Source organism: Pongo pygmaeus, chromosome 6 (genome assembly GCF_028885625.2).
Source record: "Pongo pygmaeus isolate AG05252 chromosome 6, NHGRI_mPonPyg2-v2.0_pri, whole genome shotgun sequence".
Taxonomy (NCBI): domain Eukaryota; kingdom Metazoa; phylum Chordata; class Mammalia; order Primates; family Hominidae; genus Pongo; species Pongo pygmaeus.
In genome coordinates this window covers 78861781-78883938 of record NC_072379.2, presented here as the reverse complement: position 1 = coordinate 78883938, position 22158 = coordinate 78861781, and the positions used below count along the sequence as shown (strand labels likewise).

At 45.0% G+C, this 22158-nt stretch overlaps 1 protein-coding gene across 14 annotated transcripts in view; it reads right to left on the bottom strand.

The window, feature by feature from the left end:
• Nucleotides 1–5288: 5288 nt before the first annotated feature.
• The window catches only part of ICA1 (islet cell autoantigen 1), a 153860-nt gene continuing 136990 nt past the window's right edge, over nt 5289–22158 (bottom strand). For 11 of the 14 annotated variants that reach the window (XM_054494082.1, XM_054494086.1, XM_054494091.1 and 8 more), the window contains exons 13-14: nt 20189–20458; nt 5289–5561 (exon numbers count right to left, since the gene is read on the bottom strand). In XM_054494082.1, the coding sequence (XP_054350057.1) occupies nt 5440–5561; nt 20189–20458 (392 nt within the window). In that variant the 3' untranslated portion in view covers nt 5289–5439. The other 3 variants (XM_063667534.1, XM_063667535.1, XM_063667533.1) reach the window with 1 other exon arrangement.

Genomic DNA, 22158 nt, shown 5'->3' with positions numbered 1-22158 from the left:
CAGGGGCAACTTATTCAATAGACTTTCTAGTCCTGTCCTCCTCCCTCCATTCCCATAATATTTATGAATGAGGTAATAAATGGTGGAAACAGAAAAGAGAGCCTGGCATGTCTTATGCAAGGTAATTCATTAGGAGAGGGTAGGATTTTTTTTTTTTTTTTTTCAGATGGGAGTCTCACTCTTGTTTCCCAGGCTGGAGTGCAATGGTGCAGTCTCAGCTCACTGCAACCTCTGCCTCCTGGGCTCGAGCGATTCTCCTGCCTCAGCCTCCCAAGTAGCTGGGATTACAGGTACACACCACCAAATAATTTTTTTGTATTTTTAGTAGAGACGGGGTTTCACCATGTTGGGCAGCTGGTCTTGAACTCCTGACCTCAGGTGATCCACTCACCTCAGCCTCCCAAAGTGCTGGGATTACAGGAGTGAGCCACCATGCCCAGCCATATTTTAAAAATTTAGTTAAGATTTAAAAAATTGACAAATAGTTGTATATATTCATGGGGTACATAGTGATGTTTCTATCCATATAATGTAAGTGACCACATCAGGATAATTAGCATATCCATCATCTCGAACACGTATCATTTCTTTGTGTTGGGAACATTCAATATCCTCCCTCTAGCTATTTTAAAGTATATGTTATTGTTAACTACAGTCAGCCTACAGTGCTATAGAATACCAGAACTTATTCTATCTAGCTATAATTTTGTGCCCTTTAACAAATCTCTCCCTTCCCCCTTCCAACATTTTACCAAGAGAGTGCACTTTGGTGGCACATTTCTCCACACTTGAGTGTTGCTGTGTGCAAGTACAATGCTAAAGTCTTTGGGGGCATCAACTCAATCCTGTAATGACTCCAAGTGGCAGGAAATGTTACTATTCCTATTTTATGGATGAGAAAACAAGCTTGAGACGGTATATGACTTAGAGCAGACGGAGCCCAGGCTTGACCACAGATTTGTCTGGCTTCAGAGCAAACTTAACAACTGTCTTAAATGCTTCTCCTGGATGCTATCCCCAAAGGGTGTACTTAATAACTAACTTCTGAAAAAATAAAAATAAAAGCGATCATGAAGGACAGGAGTTTCCCTGTTTCTGCATTTGAATTGTTTTCTACAACTTTTAATTTCTAGCACTTAAGCATTGGCCTGGGAGTCAGTCCTGGAAAACCAAGACTAGTAACCACAGGAATGTGATTACTAGTCTTGGGTTTCCTTGACTTTAAACTTAGTTCTCCACATCCCTTTGGTCTCCTCAGTTTCTTCACATGGATATGAGCAGGTTGGAAGCAAAAAGCTCTAGGACTCCTTTTGTGATTCCATGAAGTCAGCGGGAAGATCAATATTCTCAATGGGCCAGTAAGAGCTCCAAGCTTCCAGCCCCAGTGCCTGCTGGGAAGTGGCCTCATGGCACAGGTGGGAGGCGCCTAATAGGGGGGTTTTTGGAAACCACTGCAGTTCTTTAACAACCCTGTTTCATAGCCCTCTGGAAAGACTGGAAAAGCATTTCCTGAAAGTATTCCACTGGAAACTAGAGTGGCTGTGTTGTATTTTCCTGCCTAACATCCATTTTTTTTTCTTTCTCTAGTAACAGCATCCCAATTCTGCCTTAAGGAACTTTCTCTATTCTTGGTCCTTGAGGGTGAGACTCCAGTGCATGAAAAGCTGGGCACACAGCCCATTTCCCACCATGACTACTATGGTTTGAATATATCCCCCAAAGTTCATGTGTTGGAAATTTAATTGCCATTGCAACAGTATTAAGAGGTGAGGCTTTAAAGAGGTGATTAGTCCAAAAAGGAGAATCTCCACCCCTTTCCCAGAAAACTCATGAATAATCCACCCCTTGTTTAGCATATAATCAAGAAATAACTGTAAGTATACTCAGTCAAACGGCCCATGCTGCTACTCTGCCTATGGAGTAGCCATTCCTTATTCCTTTACTTTCTTTTCTTTTGAGATGCAGTTTTGCTCTTTCACCCAGACGAGTGCAGTGGAGCAATCATGGCTCACTGCAACCTGCACCTCTCAGATTCAAGCAATTTTCCTGCCTTAGCCTCCTAAGTAGCTGGGATTACAGGTGCCCACCACCACCCAGCTAATTTCTTTTAGTAGAGACGGGATTTCACCATGTTGGCCAGGCTGGTCTCAAACTCCTGACCTCAGGTGATCTGCCCACCTCAGCCTCCCAAAGTGCTGGGATTACAGGCGTGAGCCACTGTGCCTGGCCTCCTTTACTTTATTAATAAACTTGTTCTCACTTTACTCTATGGACTCGCCCCAAATTCTTTCTTGTGCATGAGGTCCAAGAGCCCTCTCTTGGGGTCTGGATCAGGACCCCTCTCTGGTAATAATAGCACCATGCATAAGTCCTGCCTACAGGCCCACTGACGCCTCAGGCCGCCCAGGGCTGCCAACTCTGAGTAGATCATGTCTTTTTGGGAAAAACCACTGACAAAAAGTGCTGGTTCGTCCTAAGTTGGTGCATTTCTAATTCTGAAGCTGACGGGTGCTTTTCTCACTTTCCCAGAGCTCAAAAATCAACTTGATATTTCTAAAATTACATTTTGAAGGAAATGAATCTATAAGGTACACCAAAAGCCCAATCCAGCTGGGGAAAGAAGAAAGAAGGAAAATGAATTGTCTCTGGCTCCCTCCCTTAAATTTGTATATTCTTTAAATCTTGGCGGGGGGACAGGGAAGGGAGCCTGGCAGACCACCCCACCTGGATTGGCAGGAAAGCTTTCCAGGAACAGGTGCTCTCTAAATCGCCCCAAAGGGTTCAGTGCAACTGTGATTAAGACCAGGCTCTCATCATGAAATGAAAATGAGGGACAAGTGGGAGTGTACAGGAAGAGGGTAGTGTACCTTTATCTTCTTCTTGCCAGGGCCAGTCCTTGGGTGGCTGAGGAGGGTCCGGGAGGTGGGTCCTGGAGGAAGCCCTTTGCCCCGGCAGGCACGCAGGCCACTTAAAAGAGAATCAGGCAGCAGCTGCAGCTTCTTAAACTGAAAAGGTGGTCCACGGGCTTTGCATGAGCCCGGATCAAAACATGCATATCAAAAGGGATCAAGAGGCTGGCCAAGTGGATTGCAGATAGAAAAGGGAATTGAATCTTTTGTTTTCTTTAAGGTCAAGAAAATTTGGAGAGAAAATGCCTCCATGTGCAATTCTTTCTTTTTCCTTGTAGCGAAGCTTGTCCAGCTACCACAATCCTCTCCCCTCCACCCAAAGAGCAACTTTTAAATGCCACCTGTTAGTATTTAAAGTAATCCACTCGAAATAGATGAACCCCACCCCCTTTGCTGTCCCACCCTTTCCCCCACCAAGCTCTCTGGGCCTCTAGCCTGGACGGAGCGAGTCAGTGCCTCCTCCCTCATCTTCTTACTGTGGTTGCAGGGTTTTCACAGCTGCAAATGTGACCCAGGATGAAACCAGGACTGAGTCTACATTCCATGAAGGGCAGCTTGACTCCCACAATCATTAATCCATTGCTGACGAGGTGACTGCAGGGTGCTGACTGCCGGAGAGACAGAGATTTGGAGAAACAGGGAGACTGTTCTTTGGGGTCATAGCACCTAGTGGTAGAAGCAGATACATAAAGCAAGTCCTTGTGAGGCCAGGGCAAGCACCATCCTAGTGTCACTGGATGAGATGGGAGAGAGGCAGGAAGGGACGGCAGGAACTGAGGAAGTGTCATGGAGAGTTGAGGGCTGGTTCCTCACAGGAGACCTGGGGGGTGCACTTGGAGAGGTCCTTGTGGAGCACGTCGGCTCTGCAGAGGCTCTGGAAGGGTAGGTGGGGTTGTGATGGCATCCCAGGAGATGTGCACAGCAAACGCACAGGCCCAGGGTGGGGAGCAGAGGCTGAGGGTACAGCAAGGCTTCCTGTGTGAGTGTGGGAAGGCTCACAAAGTGAGGCCCTGGTGCTGAACTCTTCATATCCTCAAAGCCCACCAATGCCGGGTTGAGGAATCTGCTAAACGAGATTCTAACAAAGGAGACCCCCTGGATAGCTGATGGTAGGCCCGGATGTTAGCGGGGTTCCGTGAGCTCCCTAACATGCCCCATTTCACCTGTAGTGCACTTTCCTGTGCAGAGAAAGAACACCTTCAACATCCCCCATCTCCAGTCCTCCAAGGTATCTTGTAGGGATGGAGGTGATTGCTGTGGCCAGGTCCTTCCATGAGCCGTTCCTGTGTGTGTGTTTCAGGAAGTGGCCCCAGGAAGCCCTTTCAGAGCTGGGCACTGAAGCTGCAGGAGTCCAGGAGAGACCTCCTGGCCCAATCAAGCATGTGGAACCAACTCCTGGGGCAGTATTGGATTCCACCCCTACTCTGGGCCTCTAGCTCATTGAAAGGGGGTATACATGGGCTTCCACAGATGTGTGTGGGCCCTCAGCAGGTCACCTGTGACATGTGTGGCAGGGAGACGTGCCAGCTCTGGGGTCTCTAATAGTGGCAGAGTATCCGAGCTGCCAAAATGTAAAGCTGTGGCTCCCACCCCTGCCTGATCCTTCAAGCCCCATGTTGTCCTTCCTGCTGCTGCCTTATCTGGGTGGTATATGGGGTCAAATCAACAGCTTCAAGCCTGCAGTTGGGACCCATCCTTCTCCTCTGCCCCACTCCAGCCCCCACACCCACACCCAGAGCACTTTCCTCAGCACATCACTGAGTCCCCACAACAGACTCCATAAACTTGACTTTGCATGTCAAATATCTTTTCTGTTTAATTAAAAAAAAAAACAAAAACAATGTCACAAGGGGCTTCAGAAATACATGCTTTTGAATTCCAGCCACGAAGAGGACAAAAGGAGACAGTGGTATCTGCAAATATGGCTGCTTTCCATAGAAAGGTTTGTGCCTTGGAGAGAAGCCCAGCTCCTCCACCAGTGTGAGAACACGTGGCCCACCAGGCACCTGCTGTGGGGACAGTGTCTTTGGTTGGCCAGAGCTTCATCCAGAGCTCACTGGAAGGTGGCTTGGCAGGAAGAGGGAATCTTCCTACAGCCCTCCTCCAAAGGGGACAGAGGCTGGGGGCAGAGAAGGAGGCATTTAAGCTTTGCTAGCCTCCTGCTGCCTCTGAGGCTGTAGAACACGTCATTCAAACCTACCATCAAAGTAGGCTTCTGATTTCAACTTGGATCTCACGGTAGCCCAGTGACACCGCAGCAGCCATGATGGGATGTAGGCAGGAGAGCGGCGGCCTGGAAACCGCTTCTAGATAATCCTGTATTATTTAGATCCACATAGAGATACACGAAAACCCTTTATACCAAATAAGAGTAAATAATTATACCAATATAAACAGGGCCGTTGACCCTTTCATTTTATTAAAATGACACATAATTATTAAAACAGCATACTGATCACTTTATACTTCTGCTAGCCCCCAGGGGAGCTGCTGGAGGCGGCATGTGAGTGCCCTCCCGAAGGGTACGGATTCATGCATTGAGCAATTCGTGTTCTTTATCGGTTTTCCCAACAGCATCAGGATTTGAGAGTGGGTCAAGGTCAGCGAAGAGGCTGAACCAGGCAGTCAGGTCTGAGGCAGCCTTAGCAGGTTCTGGGGAGAGAAGAGGAAACATGAGCAAACTCACCTTCCAAATATCCACCTCTGCCATGCGGGATGCAGGCAGGTCCAGGTCATCTTCAAATGCAGGATGTTCAATCAGACAAATCCCTTTGCACTCTGTCTCTGACAATAGTTAAGGAATTCCAGCTCCCGTGGCTGGCTGGCTGGTTAACATTTCCAAACCAGGGCCTGAAGCTCCGTGAATAACAAGCTCTTGTGTTAACAAACTCCCACCTGCACCCCAACCCCACTAATGGCCATAGCCCATGAAAAGCTGATCAAACCCTCAGGCCCTGCCACTTCACCACAACCAGGAAATAGCATAGTTATTTCAGAAATCAGACTGAATGGCTGAGGAAGCAAGGGGCTTTCCACCGTCCGCTGGAGGAATCTTTTCAAATCTGCTGGGTCAGGAGAAATATTACGGCCACTCTTTTTACCCTTCAAAGCAACAGGCCCAAAAGTGTTTGGCGCCCAGGCCTGGCTTCTCCTCTTCTCTCAGGGTCACTGCCTTCTTCAATCCTTTCCTGTTAAAAGGAGGGCCCTGACATGCCTTCCCTTCTCCCAGGGGGTCAATTCCCCTCACTCTTCAGCCTCATTGGAATACTCCCTTCTGCTCTTCCACCTAAACACCTGCCCTAACTTCCTGAATACCACAATTATACAGCCAAATTATTTTCCAGATGAGGAGAACATTTTCAAAAGAGTGCCTCACACAAGTGATTTCTAAATAAGATGAAGGCTTTGTTTAAAATACATAAATCATTCCACATGAGAATCTAAGTTCATTGGCTTGGATGACCTGTGTTTTTTTTTTCTTCTTCAACAGGTGGGAGTGTCAGAAACACGAAGAAAATGTCTCTGATGGGTGATCCTTCTAGCTGAGAGCAGCTAGGAATGTGATTGCCATTTGGCTGAAAAGAGTCTCAGAAAGTATTGGTAGGACAAGTTGCTAAAAGTGGTTAGTGAGGGGATAGAGGCAATGGGATTATATCAATATAAACAGGGCCTTTGATCCTTTCATCAAAATGGCACTGAAATGCTAAGATAGTGTACTGATCACTTTATACTTCTGATTCCCCTCCCTTTCTCTTTTTGTAAAAAAAGTCTTTTGTAGATATCAATGTATCTACATGTAAAAATCAGTGTATCTATGAAGGTGAGAAAACTATATCAAGACTTGTTGGTAATATGCAAGTTATTACTATGTAACATTGAATTCCATGTGCAATTAGCCCTGGAATCATCTGGTTTATCTTGATACGATTATCAGAGACAAGAGAGCTCACTATAGCTTAGTTGGTGGGGGAGTGGGCAGGGTACTGCCTAAAAAAAGGGAGTCACTCATCTGTCTTTAGTCATGAAGGAGATGGCCCAAGGAAACTGTATGGGGCATGACTGATTTCGCTGGATTAGCCTATCTCTATTCTTGCTAGGGGATATCAAAATATCTTAAAGATGACTCTAGTGAAAATATGCTACACGCTTGTTTCCCCTTCCTTCTAACCTCCTCAAGGGTCTCAGGAGGTCTTCTGAGCGTTATCATGGCCTTGCCGGGAGGAGCCAGTGATTGTGCTTTGGGACAATCCTCACATTCCCCAGGCAGCCACTGTTGGAGACAAAGCAGGTGCAACTTATTTGCATAACACTTAAAAGAGCATCATGGGAACACTTTTTGATGATAATGGAGTAGACACTTTGTTTAACTTCCTGTGGCCAACAAGAGAAAGTCAGTGATACCAAAGAAACAGAGCTAGAGCTGCAAACACAGATGATATCTTCAGTCGAGCAGAGGCTCCCTTGGGGGACCTGTCCCAAAAGAGAACAGATCTCATGAACTTGAAACGACCTCTTTTGACAACTATGAAACCTGGCCCTTTCTGAGGAGCACAAATTAAATGCCCTATTTGGTGGTGGCAATGGTATTTTTGGCTAAAAATAGCAAGCCTCAGAGGCCTTTCATACCTTGGTATTTCCAACCAAACTTGGGGACCACCCAACCACATGTAGATATTTGACTCATCCACATTAGGTACAATTCGATAAAGGGAATTATGAATGAGGACATTAAGCCAGAAAAAGAAGTCAGAATGTAATTTCTGGGATTATGCAAAATTCTCCATCTCATAGCCCTGCTTTGAGCCCTAGATGTTCAAATGGAAATTAGCAAAGTAGTACAGAAAACAGGTTAGGCCACTGGAAAGGAAGGCAGCTGTCATTTCAGAGAGATAAAATGCTGTTATTACCTTTCACTGCAGGGCTGTTGTCATTTGGACTGCTTGTCTTTGGTACTGGCCATGGAGTAGGAGGGGGATTGACACTGCTCTCTGACCAGTCTAATATTCAAAACCAGAGCATGTCAGATCTAGTGAAGAAGTCACATGGACCCACCAGTTGATGGCTACATCCATGGTTCTCAACCATGGTTGCCTCCGAATAAAAATAAGACATTTCTCCCATGTTCCTCATACTGGAATACATTTGAGGAGATAGGAGATATGCATCATCGAACCCAATCCAAAAATATGAAAAATGAAGGAAAAGGTTAGATTCTGAAAAGCAAATAAACTATTGCTATGGATAAGGCATCTTTGCTTTTTAGCTTTATTTATGCCCATTTTTCTTCTCAAGCACAATCGTTTCATGATCATACCAAAGATTATCAATGGTGTTCTAAGGAAAGCAGGTGCCTTGTTTTTCTGTCACAAATGGGGAAAAGCTTAAAAGGGAGAACACCATTAAATGAAGCAATAGGACTAGTAACTGCACATCTTCTCAACTTCCAATATGATCCAGTCCTTTTATTTTCTACACAGCTAATTTAAATTGGGAGATTTACTTAATACAGATAAGTAAATGACAGTCCAGTCCAAATATATGAGGGGGAAAGAAACCCCTCGTTAACTTATGCCTCCCCCTTACAATGGTATTTGGCTTGTGATATGGTTAGGCTTTGTGTCCCCACCCAAATCTCACCTTGAACTGTAATCCCTATAATCCCCATGTGTCAAGGGAGAGACTAGGTGGGGGTAACTGAATCATGGGGATGGTTTCTCCCATGCTGTTCTCCTGATAGTGAGTTCTCGCGAGATCTGATGGTTTTATAAGGAGCTCTTCCCCATTTGCTCCACACTTCTCCTTCCTGCCTCCTTGTGAAGAACATGCTTTGCTTCCCCTTCATCTTTGCCATGATTGTAAGTTTCCTGAGGTCTCCCCAGTCATGCTGAACTGTGAGTCAATTAAACCCCTTTTCCTTCATAAATTATCCAGTCTTGGGCAGTTCTTTATATTAATAGCAGTGTGAAAACGGATTAATACACCTTGTATAACCCAACCACATGTTCTATAATGCCCCTTGTGCCCTGCCTGCCCCAGAATGGTTAAGAGGCATTCAGCACTCCTGTTTTAGGGCCAGCAAACCTAGTTCCACACAGCATTTACTGTCTATCCTGGAGGTTTTGGCATGACTCATATTTAAAGTAGAACTTTACCGTAAGCTTCTTTGCACCTCTGCTTTCATTCTATATATGCAAGTCTTACCTTTCAATGAGACAAGGAATTTTTTGTTTTTCAATTTGCTCCAAAATACTTAACACAGCACAGGTAGATGTTTGCTGATTAAATGGATTGTTGATTCTCACTATAAAATGTAGACCATCAGAGGATGCATCACTGTTGGGATCATTATGCTTAAAACTGTATCCTTTTATTGGGATACTCTGGTCACAGTGTTTTTTAAGGAAAAGATTTGTATCTGATAAGGCCCTCAAGAGAGATCATGTTTGTAAGGCCGAGTTTAGATGAGGCAGTGAAACCAATGTCCAGAGCAAGAATGCCACTCAGTATATGGCACAAAAAGTATAGGATTTAATGCCACTTGTTCACTCTGCCATTCTAAGCTTTACACTTTCCAGTGGACTTCATTATAGAATTATACTCTATTTCTTAGTTTACACTTTCATCTCATTTCCTAGAGTCCTGAGCCCCTGGAAGCCAGGGACAATGTATTATTCATCTTTATATCCTTTAGTGCACTGAATGCTACACAATGGGTGTTCAAATACGTTACTATTGCATAAACATAAACAGAGTACTCTTTTAAACAGTGAGAAGTATACTTCTAAAGCATTATTTTAAGAGATGGCAAAGCAGTACCTGGCACATATTCAGTATTATAATAATACTCACTGGTTGAAGTATTTCATTTTAGGCAAATGGCACAAACCTCACGAACTTATTTATTAAGACTAACTTAATGAAACAGGTGGCCTGTGACCTATTTATTGAATCTAGAACAATGAAAAAATACAAAGAGTTCTAAAAGGCATTGTTATTCATTGGAAAGGTATTTGAACATATACATAACAGAATTCACAAACAATCAAAAGTACTAGACTTGGAGGGAGCTATCTGGGACCGTGGAAATGTTCTAACACTGGACTGTGGTGAAGGCTGCACAATATAAAGTTACCAGAAATCCTTGAGCTGTTCTCTTACAATGGGTGAATTTTTGGCATATAAATTATACTGCAATAAAACAATGTTTTTAGATGACCAGTATTTGGTGTAATCCAGGAATAACATAACCTCCCTGGTTCTTAGAAAATTGGCCCCTGACCATTTTCCTTCTAGACCCAAATCACATAAAATAGTGGTAAATGTGGAAAGTTAAAGTTGTGGTTTCTGTGTGTGCCTAATAATGCTGATCATAGAAAAGCTGAGAAGTATTGAATCTAACTGGTAACTGTCACCCTTTCCTGCAATCCTTCTCCAACACTAAGTGTACCCAAGACCCACCTGTCCTCCAGAGCCCATGCCACCTTTCCCTTAACCCCTGCAGCTTGCCCTCAGTCTCTCAGAACCATGGTTCTCACAATGTGTGCCCTCAACAGAGGCACGGGCATCACCTATGTGTTGGTTAGAAATTCAAGTTCACGAGCCAATGCTGACCTACTGAATCAGAATCCCTGCAGGTAGAGCCCAGGAAGATTTTCGCAAACACTCAAGTGATTGTTATGTAAGTAAAAGTTCGGGAAGCACTTCCTCAGCTGGTCTCTGAGGCTGCCTAGGTCACCATTTCGATTAGAATCACAGGATGCCTTTCGGGCCAGTGTGAGGACTAGGAGAGAGGTTCTTCTAAGAATCAGAGGGGCCCACTTCAGGACCCCACACTCCCAGGCAGCTGACTCCAAATCTTGCAGCTTTATGCTCTTCGATCCTATTGTCCTCTGACAGAGTTCCTGGAGGGCCAGGAACTTCCAGAGAGAACTTGAACTGACTCAGTAAAGCCAGGTGATGAGTAGAAACCCCTCCCTGATCTCTGTACGCTATGCAACACGGTGCGAACTCAAACAAGATAACTCTTCCCATTTCAAAAATATGCACGACACTCAGCTGCAGAGAACACTGGAAAAAAGAGGCAGACTCAAAGCATTATATTTTTCAAAGTATGACATGAACGCATTCCTAAAAGAAGGCAGAAATCAATTTATATGTCAAAATGGAACTCACTTCCTATCATGTAATGTGCGTGTTCTTGAAAAGCTATAAATAAATGAAACATCTGTGTATCAAGTCATACTTTAAAAGAACCCAGAGGCCGGGTGTGGTGGCTCACGTCTGTAATCCCAGCACTTTGGGAAGCCAAAGCAGGCGGATCACTTGAGGTCAGGAGTTCAAGACCAGCCTGGCCAACATGGTGAAACCCTGTCTCTACTAAAAAGACAAAAATTAGCCGGGTGTGGTGGTGGGCACCTGTAATCCCAGCTACTCAGGAGGCTGAGGCAGGAGATTCGCTTGAACCCGGAAGGCGGAGGTTGCAGTGAGCCGAGATCGTGCCACTGTACTCCAGCCTGAGTGACAGAGTGAGAATGCATCTCCAAGATAAAAAATTAATAAGAGGACCCAGGAATACAAATTATATTTTCAAACATGTGATTTCAAAGATGATAATGGCAGATTCCTTTATAGACAAAACAGATATCTTCTACTTGAATTCCTTTGTAAGTATGGATTTCTAAATATTGTTCACCTAAAACACTCATGAACCATACAATGAACACCTAGAATCCATGGATTTGGGGGCTTCTCTGCAGCAGAGGACGTGAAGATCATAAAGCCTGAAGACAGCCCCTCTTTGGGAGCTAAGATGATGGGAACAGTACACCTCAGAATGTTCACAAACACACACAGGGTATCATTATTCCCTTTCCCCGTGGTGTGAAGCAGAAACAACAGCCAGTTTGCCAAGTCACATTCTTTTCTCAGAACAATTATTAAGCATCAGTCTAACAATTCGACTACATGCGCATGAAGAGATAAAATAGTATGTCTATGACACCAACTATTTATGGGAAAAAAAGCAAACACTAAGCTCAGCTACAGTTCCAACCTCATTCATATCACTTTGGAAATTATTTAGGGGAAGGGTGCAATGAGGGTAATTATGGATTGAATGCCAAGCCAGATTTCAAATGTCTTGGCTTCTGTCAGGAAAAAATGCTATTTAAAGAGAACTTAGTGTTGCTAATATTCCCATAATTGCCATCAACTGTTCTCTAGCTGGTGCGAGTTGGCTGAGGCATTTTTAACATGAAGGTGTGGCTAGAAAGATGTCAGCCCATCTCAGAGTAGTTCTGTCAGGAGAGGGGTGGTGAAGAGTGGGCAACCAGGGCACTGAGTTCTGTGAACAAAATGACTACCCCAGCTTTCAGGATCCTTTGGTATATCAAATGTGCTACCCATTTGCAGGAAACAAATAAAATTTTATTAGAGCAAAGCTGCCCCCCTTACTTACGTAAAGGAAAATCTAAATCAGCCAGGCATAAGGCTGGCCAGCTACAGCAGCAAGTGAAGCCAAAGGACACCGCCCAGAGCTGCGCTTTGCCATGGGTGTCATTTACCAGCGGGGAGAGCCGAAGCCCAGGTCTGGGCGGGGATCACAGCCTGGAGAGCTCTGCGGTGGGGCTGCCTGTGAAGGGGAGAGTGGGAACACCACAACCACGTGGCCAAGCACCATCCTGACACCCACAGTTCCCCCTCAGGCCTAGTTTGCATGCCTGCAAGGGGTAGATAAAATGTCCTGCTTCATTTGGGGGTTGTTTGGATAAAATGGGATCTTGTAGATGAAACCAGGTAGGAGAGAGACTAGAGAGCAGGCCCTCAGTAAACTTAAGCTGAATCTAGGAGTTTGTAAGCTAAGCAGATGGCAGGACTAACCCCGGAGGACATCGTCTTCAAGGGTTCTCATTTTAGGACTGGTTTCTTTTCATCTAGTGTCATTTGTCAGTTGTCCTCTCCCCCACTTCTTGCCTGCCATCCATCTATCCATCCATCCATCCATCCAGCCAGCCAGCCAGCCAGCCAGCAAGTACTTTTGAACATTTACTGTATTCCAGGCACTGAGCTGTGTTCTGGAAATACGATGGTGAGCAACATAAATATGGGCCCTGTTCCCATGACAACCTAGAGCAAGAGACAGAAAATGGAATCAGAATGAGATCCTGTCATTTGCAACAACCTGGATGGAACTGGAAGATATTATGTTAAGTGAACTAAGCCAAGCGCAGAAAGACAAACTTTGCATGTTCTTACTCATTTGTGGGAGCTAAAAATGAAAACAATTCAATTCATGGAAAGAGAAAGTAGAATGATGGTTACCAGAGGCTGGAGAGGGTGGCAGGCGTGGGAGTAGTAGGGATGGTTAGTGGGTACAAAAATAGAGTTAGAATAAATATGATCTAGCATTTGATAGCATGACAGGGTGACTGCAGTCAACAATAATTTATAGTACATTTAAAAATAACCCAAAGAGTATAATTGGAATGTGTGTAACACAAAGAAATGAGAAACGCTTGAGGTGATGAACACCCCGTTTACCCTGATGTGATTATTACACGTTGCACACCTGTATCAAAATATCTCACATACCCCATAAATACAGACATCTACTATTCCCATAGAAATTAAAAGTTAAAATAAAGTGAATCCATTTTACAATAAGGTAAGGGGAGAGGAATGATTAAGTACAGGTTGTCGTGGACGTGGGGAGCAGAAACACCCTGACTGCTGGGGATGGGGGGACTCAAGGAAGGCTCCTCAGTGAGATGACAGTGGAGTTGAGACACTGAAGGATGAGAAGTTAGCCAGGTAAGACAAGCAGCATGCTGCATAGGTGAGTGGCACGCTCTAAGGAGAAGGGAGAGGATGTGCCAAGACCCCATGGTGGGGACAGACGGGTGCACTGAAGTGTAATATGGCTGGAGTCGGGCATACTGATAGCACACGCGGTTCTCCAGGGAAACAATGCCACAAAGACAGCTAAGCTAAGATGTGGGAGGTGTGGACAGTGAGGAGACAGTCGTGTCCTAAAGGACCTTATAAGCCATGCTGAGGAGTTTAGACCTTATTCAAATGGTGGAACAACTGCAACAACTAAGCAGGTCACAAGGCCTTTCTGGGGATCCTTGATTCCCTGTTCTATAAAACAGGTGTGGAGTAGATCAAAGTTCCTTCTGTGGACTAAATTCTGCAGAGCTCCAAGACCTGCAAATGCTCCTCAGCAGGCATAGGAAGTGCTGCACTTTGGTGGAACTCCATTCCATTGCCTTGTGCTGAGAGTGCCTGCTCTGCATTCAAACTATAAATACACCCCATGGTCTTTTCCCTAACATGATTCTGAGTACTGGGAATGTCAATTACCTGGAGCCAGGCTAAGCCAGGAATGGCAGGAAGTGAGCACTGTTTGAGGAAAGGTGAAAAGGAGATAACCCGAAGCCTGACATTATATTAGCCTTAAATGGAAATCCATCTAAATGGCAACGGCATCTCAGAATTCGGAAAAACAAAAGAATACCGTGAAGGAACACAAGGCTGTATGTTTTTGGGAATTTGGAACAAGATTCCTAACTTTGGTTTGCAGAGTCCTAAATTAAAAGATGTCCTGATGCATTTATTTGAGCAGCTGGTAATCTTTCTAGTATTAGTGTCTACTTCTAAATTTTGGAAATGGGTAGAGAATTGAGAACATCGACTCTGAGGCCTCTCAGCATTGCCTGTCTCCAGCTCAGGTGGCCTCTCTGGCTGGCTCTCCTCCTACTCACACAAAGAGGCCTTGGGAAGGCACAATTTTCTCATCACTGCATGGCAGAGGAACCCCCACCCCCTACCATGCTGATAACTTCAGACACTCTTAGAAATCCCAGCTAAAATTAACTTCATCTTCTCATTTTCAGCACAACTTGATTCTACATGCATTCCTTTGTTTCAGATTCTTAGAGCTTAAAGTAGGAGGAAAAGAGGATGCCACTGTTCTCCAAATCCCCCTTCCTCTCCATTTCCCCAGGGGACTGGGGACAGAACGAGGAGAGAGGTCGAAGAAGAGAGGTAGAAAAGCAGGGGAGAATCCAGGGAGATGACAGAGGAGGAAACTGAAGAGATGAAGGTGGAAGAGGAGGGGGAAATGTGGATTGTGAGAGGGGGTGAGGGAGCTGGGGAGGTGGCCCAGAGCTTGCACTTCAGTCCTGGTGCCTGTCCCTGAGGACTCGATGCCCCAGTCTCTCACGGAGAGCCAGGAAAACCTGAGACGCAGCAGGAGTGTGCCAGAGTGAATGTAGCTGCTGGCACACAGGAACAAGATTTCCTAGGACAATCTCAATTTCAAATATTCTATTCTGGAACATCATTCAATTTTGTGCGGACTTAGCCTCTGTCTCCCATACCCATTCCTCCTTTATGGCTCCCCAAATATCTCTATCCCTGTGTGCAACCAGGATGCCCAGGCCAGGGTGTCATTACAAGTCCTGCCCCTCTGACGGCTTCCAAACAGAGGTCTGAAGAGCCCCACTGGGAAATCCATTTTGCTATCAGAGACTGTACTGAGAGGCCAGAGAAGGGAATGGTGAAAGGCACGGATTCTGGAGTCAGGCTGCCTGGGCTCAAAATCCGGCCTGCCCGTTAACAGGAGTGTGATCTTGGGCACATCACTTAACCACTGTTCCTCAGTTTCCCAGGCAATAAAACGGATAACAGTAGCTGGCTGGGAAGGGTACGGTGAGGATTAAAATTCATCCATGTGAAAAGCACACAGAACAGTTCTTGGCACATAGCATGTGCCACACTGAGTGCTGGCTGTTATTTTACCATCTACAAACCACAGATTCACTGAATCATACAATTTTAGACCTCAGCATCTCTGCAGTGGGAACTAACCAAGGGATAAGAAGATAACACAGGGATAAGAAGCTAAGTCCAAGACCTCATTTTACAGATAAGAGGTAAAGGCCCAGAGAACTGAAGGGACCTGACCACCAGCTTCAGAGTGAGGGGGGGGGGGGGGAATTGCAATATAAAACCCAGGCTCTGAACTCCTCCCCAGTGTTTCACTGAGCCAGTATGCCAAACGGTTGTTTTAGTTTTTTGATACAGGGTCTCACTGTGTTGCCCCAGCCAGAGTGCAGTGGCATGATCACAGCTCACTGCAACCTCCACCTTCCAGGCTCAAGCAATCCTCTCACCTCAGCGCCCCAAGTAGCTAGGACTACAGGCATGCTCCAGCATGCTCAACTACTTAAAAAGAAATTTTTTTTTTTTGTAGAGATGGTGACTCACTATATTGCCCAGGCTGGTCTCAAACTTCTGGCCTCAAGCAATCCTCCTGCCTCAGCCTTCCAAAGTGCTAGGATTACCGGTGTGAGCCACAGTACCTGGCCAACCGAGTGAGATTTTCTACTCTGTGTTTAGTTTGACTACTTAGTCATTGAAGTGGTTTATTGAAATTGCTCTTTGAGATCATCTGGTTGATCAGGGGAAGCAGTTTCAATATAGGGTGGCCAATGTTTAATAATAATCATTAAACTATTATATATAACTATTCACGTGTATAGGTAGATTTTTTTTAGTAGACAGTCTCCTTCTATTGCCCAGACTGGAGTGCAGTGGCATGATCTCTGCTCACTCCACTTCTCGGGTTCAAGTGATTCTCCTGCCTCAGCCTCCCGAGTAGCTGGGACTACAGGCACGCACCACCATGCCCAGCTAATTTTTGTATTTTTAGTAGAGACGGGGTTTCACCATTTTGGCCAGAATGGTCTCAACCTCTTGACCTCATGATCCTCCCACCTCAGCCTCCCAAAGTGCTGGGATTACAGGCATGAGCCACCGCGCCCGGCCGTGTATAGGCAGATTTTCTAGGCCATGGATGCAGTGAAAAAAAAATCTCAAGCTAAAATTCATCCTTTCCTCTTTTTTGAGGGGATTGAGGGTCCTAATAGAAGCATAGAAGGCAGAATTTGACATGATCAGTCATGGAAGCGTAATGTCCATCCTTCATTTGTAACAAACACGTGTTGAAGGATCCCTGAACTGGGAGCACCTGCTGGGAATCTGTAAGTGTGGCAGAAGCTGAATGGTCTGCTTGTTTCAACCACTTAGGTTTGGCTTTTTTTCCTCCTATCATTTCAATTCTGTAGGTATTCAATTGGCAGCTGTTTGCATGCAAAGGAAATAGTACAGTAGTTACAAGTTAACATTTTTTTTTTTTTTTTTTTAGAGACAGGGTCTCACTCACTCTGTCACCCAGACTGGAGTGTAGTGGCATGATCTCAGCTCACTGCAACCTCTGCTTCCTGGGTTCAAATGATTCTCCTGCCTCAGCCTCCCGAGTAGCTGGACCTACAGATGCACACCACCATACCCAGCTAATTTTTGTATTTTTAGTAGAGACAGGGTTTCACCATATTGGCCAGGCTGGTCTCAAACTCCTGACCTCAAGCCATCTGCCCACCTCGGCCTCCTAAGGTGCTGGGATTACAGGCGTGAGCCACCGTGCCCGGGTGATAACTCCTTTAACACTGACCTTGATAGAATCCCAGCAGAGGAAATAAAACTTCTAGCAGACAGAATGACCCTTTTAAATAGGAAATCAGATCATGTTTCTCTTTGGCTCAAGATCCTGTGATGGCTCCCAATTTTACTTGGGCTGAAAAAAGGTCTAAATTCTTCCAACAGCTATGAATCCCTGTGTGGCCTGGCCTCCGCCTCTGCATCCTCTGAGCACCCCTCCCCCTTGCTTAGTCGGCTCCAGCCAAGTGTCCTTCCTGAAGACCCTTCACTGTGCCAGGCACGTCCTCACCTTAGGGCACTGGCACAGGTTGTTCCCTCTGCCCAGAGCTCCACATGGTTCATTCTCACCTCCTGCAAGTCTCTGCTCAGATCTCATCTTCCCAGTAAGAACCTATTCAGCTCTGCAGCCTGACCTGCTACCCTGACAGCCCCAACACTCCATTATCCCCAGGCTCTACTTTTTCCTTTTCTCCCTAACATTGATCACTTTCTAGCCTACTATGCGATTTGCTTATTATTATGCTTATTATTCACTGCCTGTCTGCATCCTGTTACAATGTGAGTTCCAGGACAGCAGACAGCCTTGTCTGTTTTGTCCTCAGCTGAATTCCCAGTGCCTGGCACACAGTGGGACTCAGTAAATATTGGCTGAATGAATGAGAGACTTGCTAAAGTGCTAGTAGGATGGCAACCTCAAATGAGATTTTGTTGGCCTGAGTAACAAATGGCCTCCCTTTGCAGTTCCTGTTTCTCTTTCCATAGCATGAGCTTGTGTTTCTCTCTCCCTCTCAGAACACCTCCCTCCTTGGACCTCAGTGTGGTTTGGTGCCTTTCCCATGTATATGGGGCAAGGCTAAAGTGCAATTCCCCATGGCCACTGCCCTTGTCATAGCTCTCAGGCACAGTCTGGCAGCCCCACCGTGGGCACTGAGATGAGCTTCTCTCACTTTGCCTGCTCAGGAAGTGGGCGAGGAGCTCTGACTTCTTGGCTGTCTGCTGATGTGTGTGCATGGGCTCTTACGATGACTGACACTCAGCCACCCTGGCTAAGCAGCAACACAGTTGCAACCATTCCCTGTGGGTAGTAGGGGCTCTTGTGTTTCCAAAGCTGAGGATCTGAGTGAGGTTCGTTCTGCAACATAGCTGGGGAGTCCTCAGCAGCCCTAAGATATCACTTGAGGATCTGGGCTCTGCCTCGACTCTCTCAGGGCTTGTTAGCACCTCCACCACAGGTGGGTGGGGATGAAACTCTAGTCAGTTGGCAGCCTTACTCATTTGCAGCTCCCATGAATGAGGTGGTGAAACCTGGGGTGAAACTCAGGGTGGAGAAACATTTTTGGATTTCATTTATCCCTGCTATCTCTACCTCCATTACTGCAAATAAATGAAATGGCTATGAAACAAGACTCCCAAAGGAAGATAAAAGGAGTCATGTATTTCATTTAAAAAAAAAGACTTTTTTTTTGTCTTGCCCACCAACTCTTGTGTCCATGATCTCATCTCCAAAGACCTGAGGTTTTAATAGCCCATAATTACTTAATTGTTCCAGCTTTACCATTTTGTTCTCAGCTTTAAGTACCAGAAAAACATGTTGTTTATTAGGGAGACAGCCTAAATTCATAGAAAAACCAAAACAGTTTGATAATTTCTTAAGTGATTCCTGTTTTACAATTAAAGTCACATGAAAGAAGGAAAAAGTGTTGAAATACTAAAAAATGGTTTCCTTTCAGAAGCCTGTGTGTTTAGAAACTCAAAAATTTAAATTTCAACATGAGTTTCAGGCTTTACACTGTCAACCAATGTGTTCCAATGCTAGCAATTCTCAGCCAGCACTTGGTTGGTGTACCTTGAACCCTTACCGATGTTGACAACCCCTCCAGCATTTTTTTATTTTTTCAGACAGAGTCTCACTCTGTTGCCCAGGCTGGAGTGCAGTGGCACGATCTTGGCTCACTGTAACTTTGCCTCCTGGGTTCAAGCGATTCTCCTGCCTCAGCCTCCTGAGTAATTGGGATTTGGGATTATAGGCATGTGCCATCATGCCTACCTAAGTTTTTTTTTTTTTTTGTATTTTTAGTAGAGACGGGCTTCCACCATTGTTGGCCAGGCTGGTCTCAAACTCCTGACCTCAAGTGATCCTCTCACCTTGGCCTCCCAAAGTGCTGGGATTACAGGCATGAGCCACCATGCCTGGCCTGAGAAACCTCTTCTGATCAGTGTGGAAACTCTGTTTTTTCTGTGGCTGAGGAGGTAATGTTTGGCCCTCTGTTTCGGGCAGAACCAGAAGAGTGGAGCTAGCAGGGGGTCCTCAGGGGAGAGGCGGATCAGGACAGAAAGGGAGCAGAAATGCAAGATAAAACTTAGTGTGCAAAAAGAGTGAAGAAGCCCTGTGCAATGTCAGTCAGCACCCAGGAAGAGGGCATGCTTATGGGAACATGGTGAACTCAGGGCGGAGCGGCCAAGTCAACGGGGCCTTGACCATGAAAGCAGTTTGATCCTCTCAAGTATGCCACAAGAAGTCTAAAATCAAAGGATGACAATATGATTTAGAACCACTCATCTAACCCTTGATGTTAACACAGGGGAGAATTATGAAAAGGAATGTATTTTAAACCCTGAAATATAAAGTTGGAATGTGATTCTGAGTCTCCAGTTAAAAAGTCAATAAAAATAGAGAAAACATTAAAAAAGACAAAGAAGGAAGAAATATACTTTTGGACTGAAAATAAAAAGAATGAACAAACAAAAAACCCCATTTCTATCCCCACCATACCTACCTTGCAGCGAGGCCTGTAAGTCTTTCATATTTTGGTCTAAAAGCTGCGAAGGAAGGAAACCTGAGCCTGTCTGGGGCTTGGGGTCTGGCTCTCCCAGGGCCATAGTGGGCACTGGCTCCTTCACTTGGCCGTCTCCAAACACAGCAGCCCACTCTTTGCTGAAGTCGCCCTCTTCCAGGGAGGAAGCATTGAAGATCTCACTCAACAGCAGCAGGTCATCTTTGTCAGCACCTTCAGGTTCCGGGGTCCCTGCCACTGGTCCCAGGCAAGCTGATTGAAGTAACAGAGAACAAAACATCACCACGGAGGGCTCAAGCCCTCAGGAATCAATGCTGTGGGGGCTGCAAAGGGGGAGACTGGGTGATGGCTAGATTTAAGAAAAAAGTCATCAAAATATACGTTCATCCTATTATTACAGCCTCTCTTAAGAGTTTATAGAATTAAATTTCTAATCCCATGTTCCCTTGTCCCCTGTCCTCCAAAGCAAGTTCAGTTTCTGGGCATCAGACTCTAGAGTTTTGGTTTTTCTTTAATATAAAAACAAATTTACCAAAACATTTCTCAGATATGAAACAAAGCCAAGATTGAAAACATGTTGGAGAACTTAGTTCCTTGTTTGCATAGCTTCCCAAATCTTCCCACACAAGTCCTCAATACACATTGCCTGGGCTGGAACAGCAACACGCCAGGTGGCAGCCTGTCCTGCCACCCAGGATGGGGAGAGAACTTTCACCACGCCCTGGCCCAGGGCACGACAGGGAAGGGGAGGATGTCCAGAAGCTCAACAATGCCCAAGAGAGGCATCCTTACTTCCTTCCCACTTTGCTGAATGAAACTCCATTGCATGAAGCAAAGGAAAAGTGGGTCTGGTTTGCCTAACTACCTTTTGCAGCAATAAAATAAAAGGGAAAGAGGCTGCGGATCAGAGAGCTTCACAGGCTAGAGACACAGTTCTAGGAGCGTTGAAGTGAGCACCAGCTCAGAGGGGAAGCCTCAGGTCCACCCCTTCCCTGCTATGTGACTTCAGTAAAACCCTTAGACCCCCTTGAGCCTCTGTTTGCTCATCCACAAGGTTATCATGTTAATAATGGCCACCTCGGTGTTGTCAGGAAGACCAAAAGAAATACACCTTAAACCTAATTGCCTTTCCAGAAGGAAGGCTTTAAAGAAGGCAGCCATCCTTACATGACAAACATTGGCAGAATACTGAATATTGAATACAAGTAGCATTATTATCAGAAATCTTACACCAAGTCCTTTCATTGGGTTTATTACACATTTTGAGAACCAAAGACTGATGGTGTTATCAACTGTGGCTTTGTGGTGGTATCTAATTGCCACTTGGAAACTATAAACATTTTTGTTGTTAATTCACAAAGAGAAGAAAAAAAATCATGATCTATGTTTTTTTTCTGAGACATGCTGCAATTCTGATATGGTCATATTAAATGAGATGACCAGGTTTTCTTCAAATATGTAAGATAATTAGTAAGTACAGGCTTTAAAAAAAAAAAGTTCCCTGTGTTGGCTTTACTGGATCTATTTTCAACCACACTTTACATAAAGATCTAAAGATGAAGGGGATTTCTGATGAGCTGAGCAGACAGGCTATAAATCAGGGAGGGGAAGAATCTAGTCACTCTCATGTCCCTGTGGTTTAAAAATAGTGGCAAAACATCACTTTAGTCGGACAACTGTCTAATGTAAGCATTCTTATTGTTTGTGCTATCACAGAAATTCTCACTAAGACATAGCCTGTAGGTGTTGTAGGTGAGAAGATGGGGCAAATGGCATTTTAAACAGGCTTCTAAGACAGTGTGATTATTATTATTATTATTATTATCATTATTATTATACTTTAAGTTTTAGGGTACATGTGCACAATGTGCAGGTTTGTTACACATGTATACATGCACCATGTTGGTGTGCTGCACCCATTAACTCGTCATTTAGCATTAGGTATATCTCCT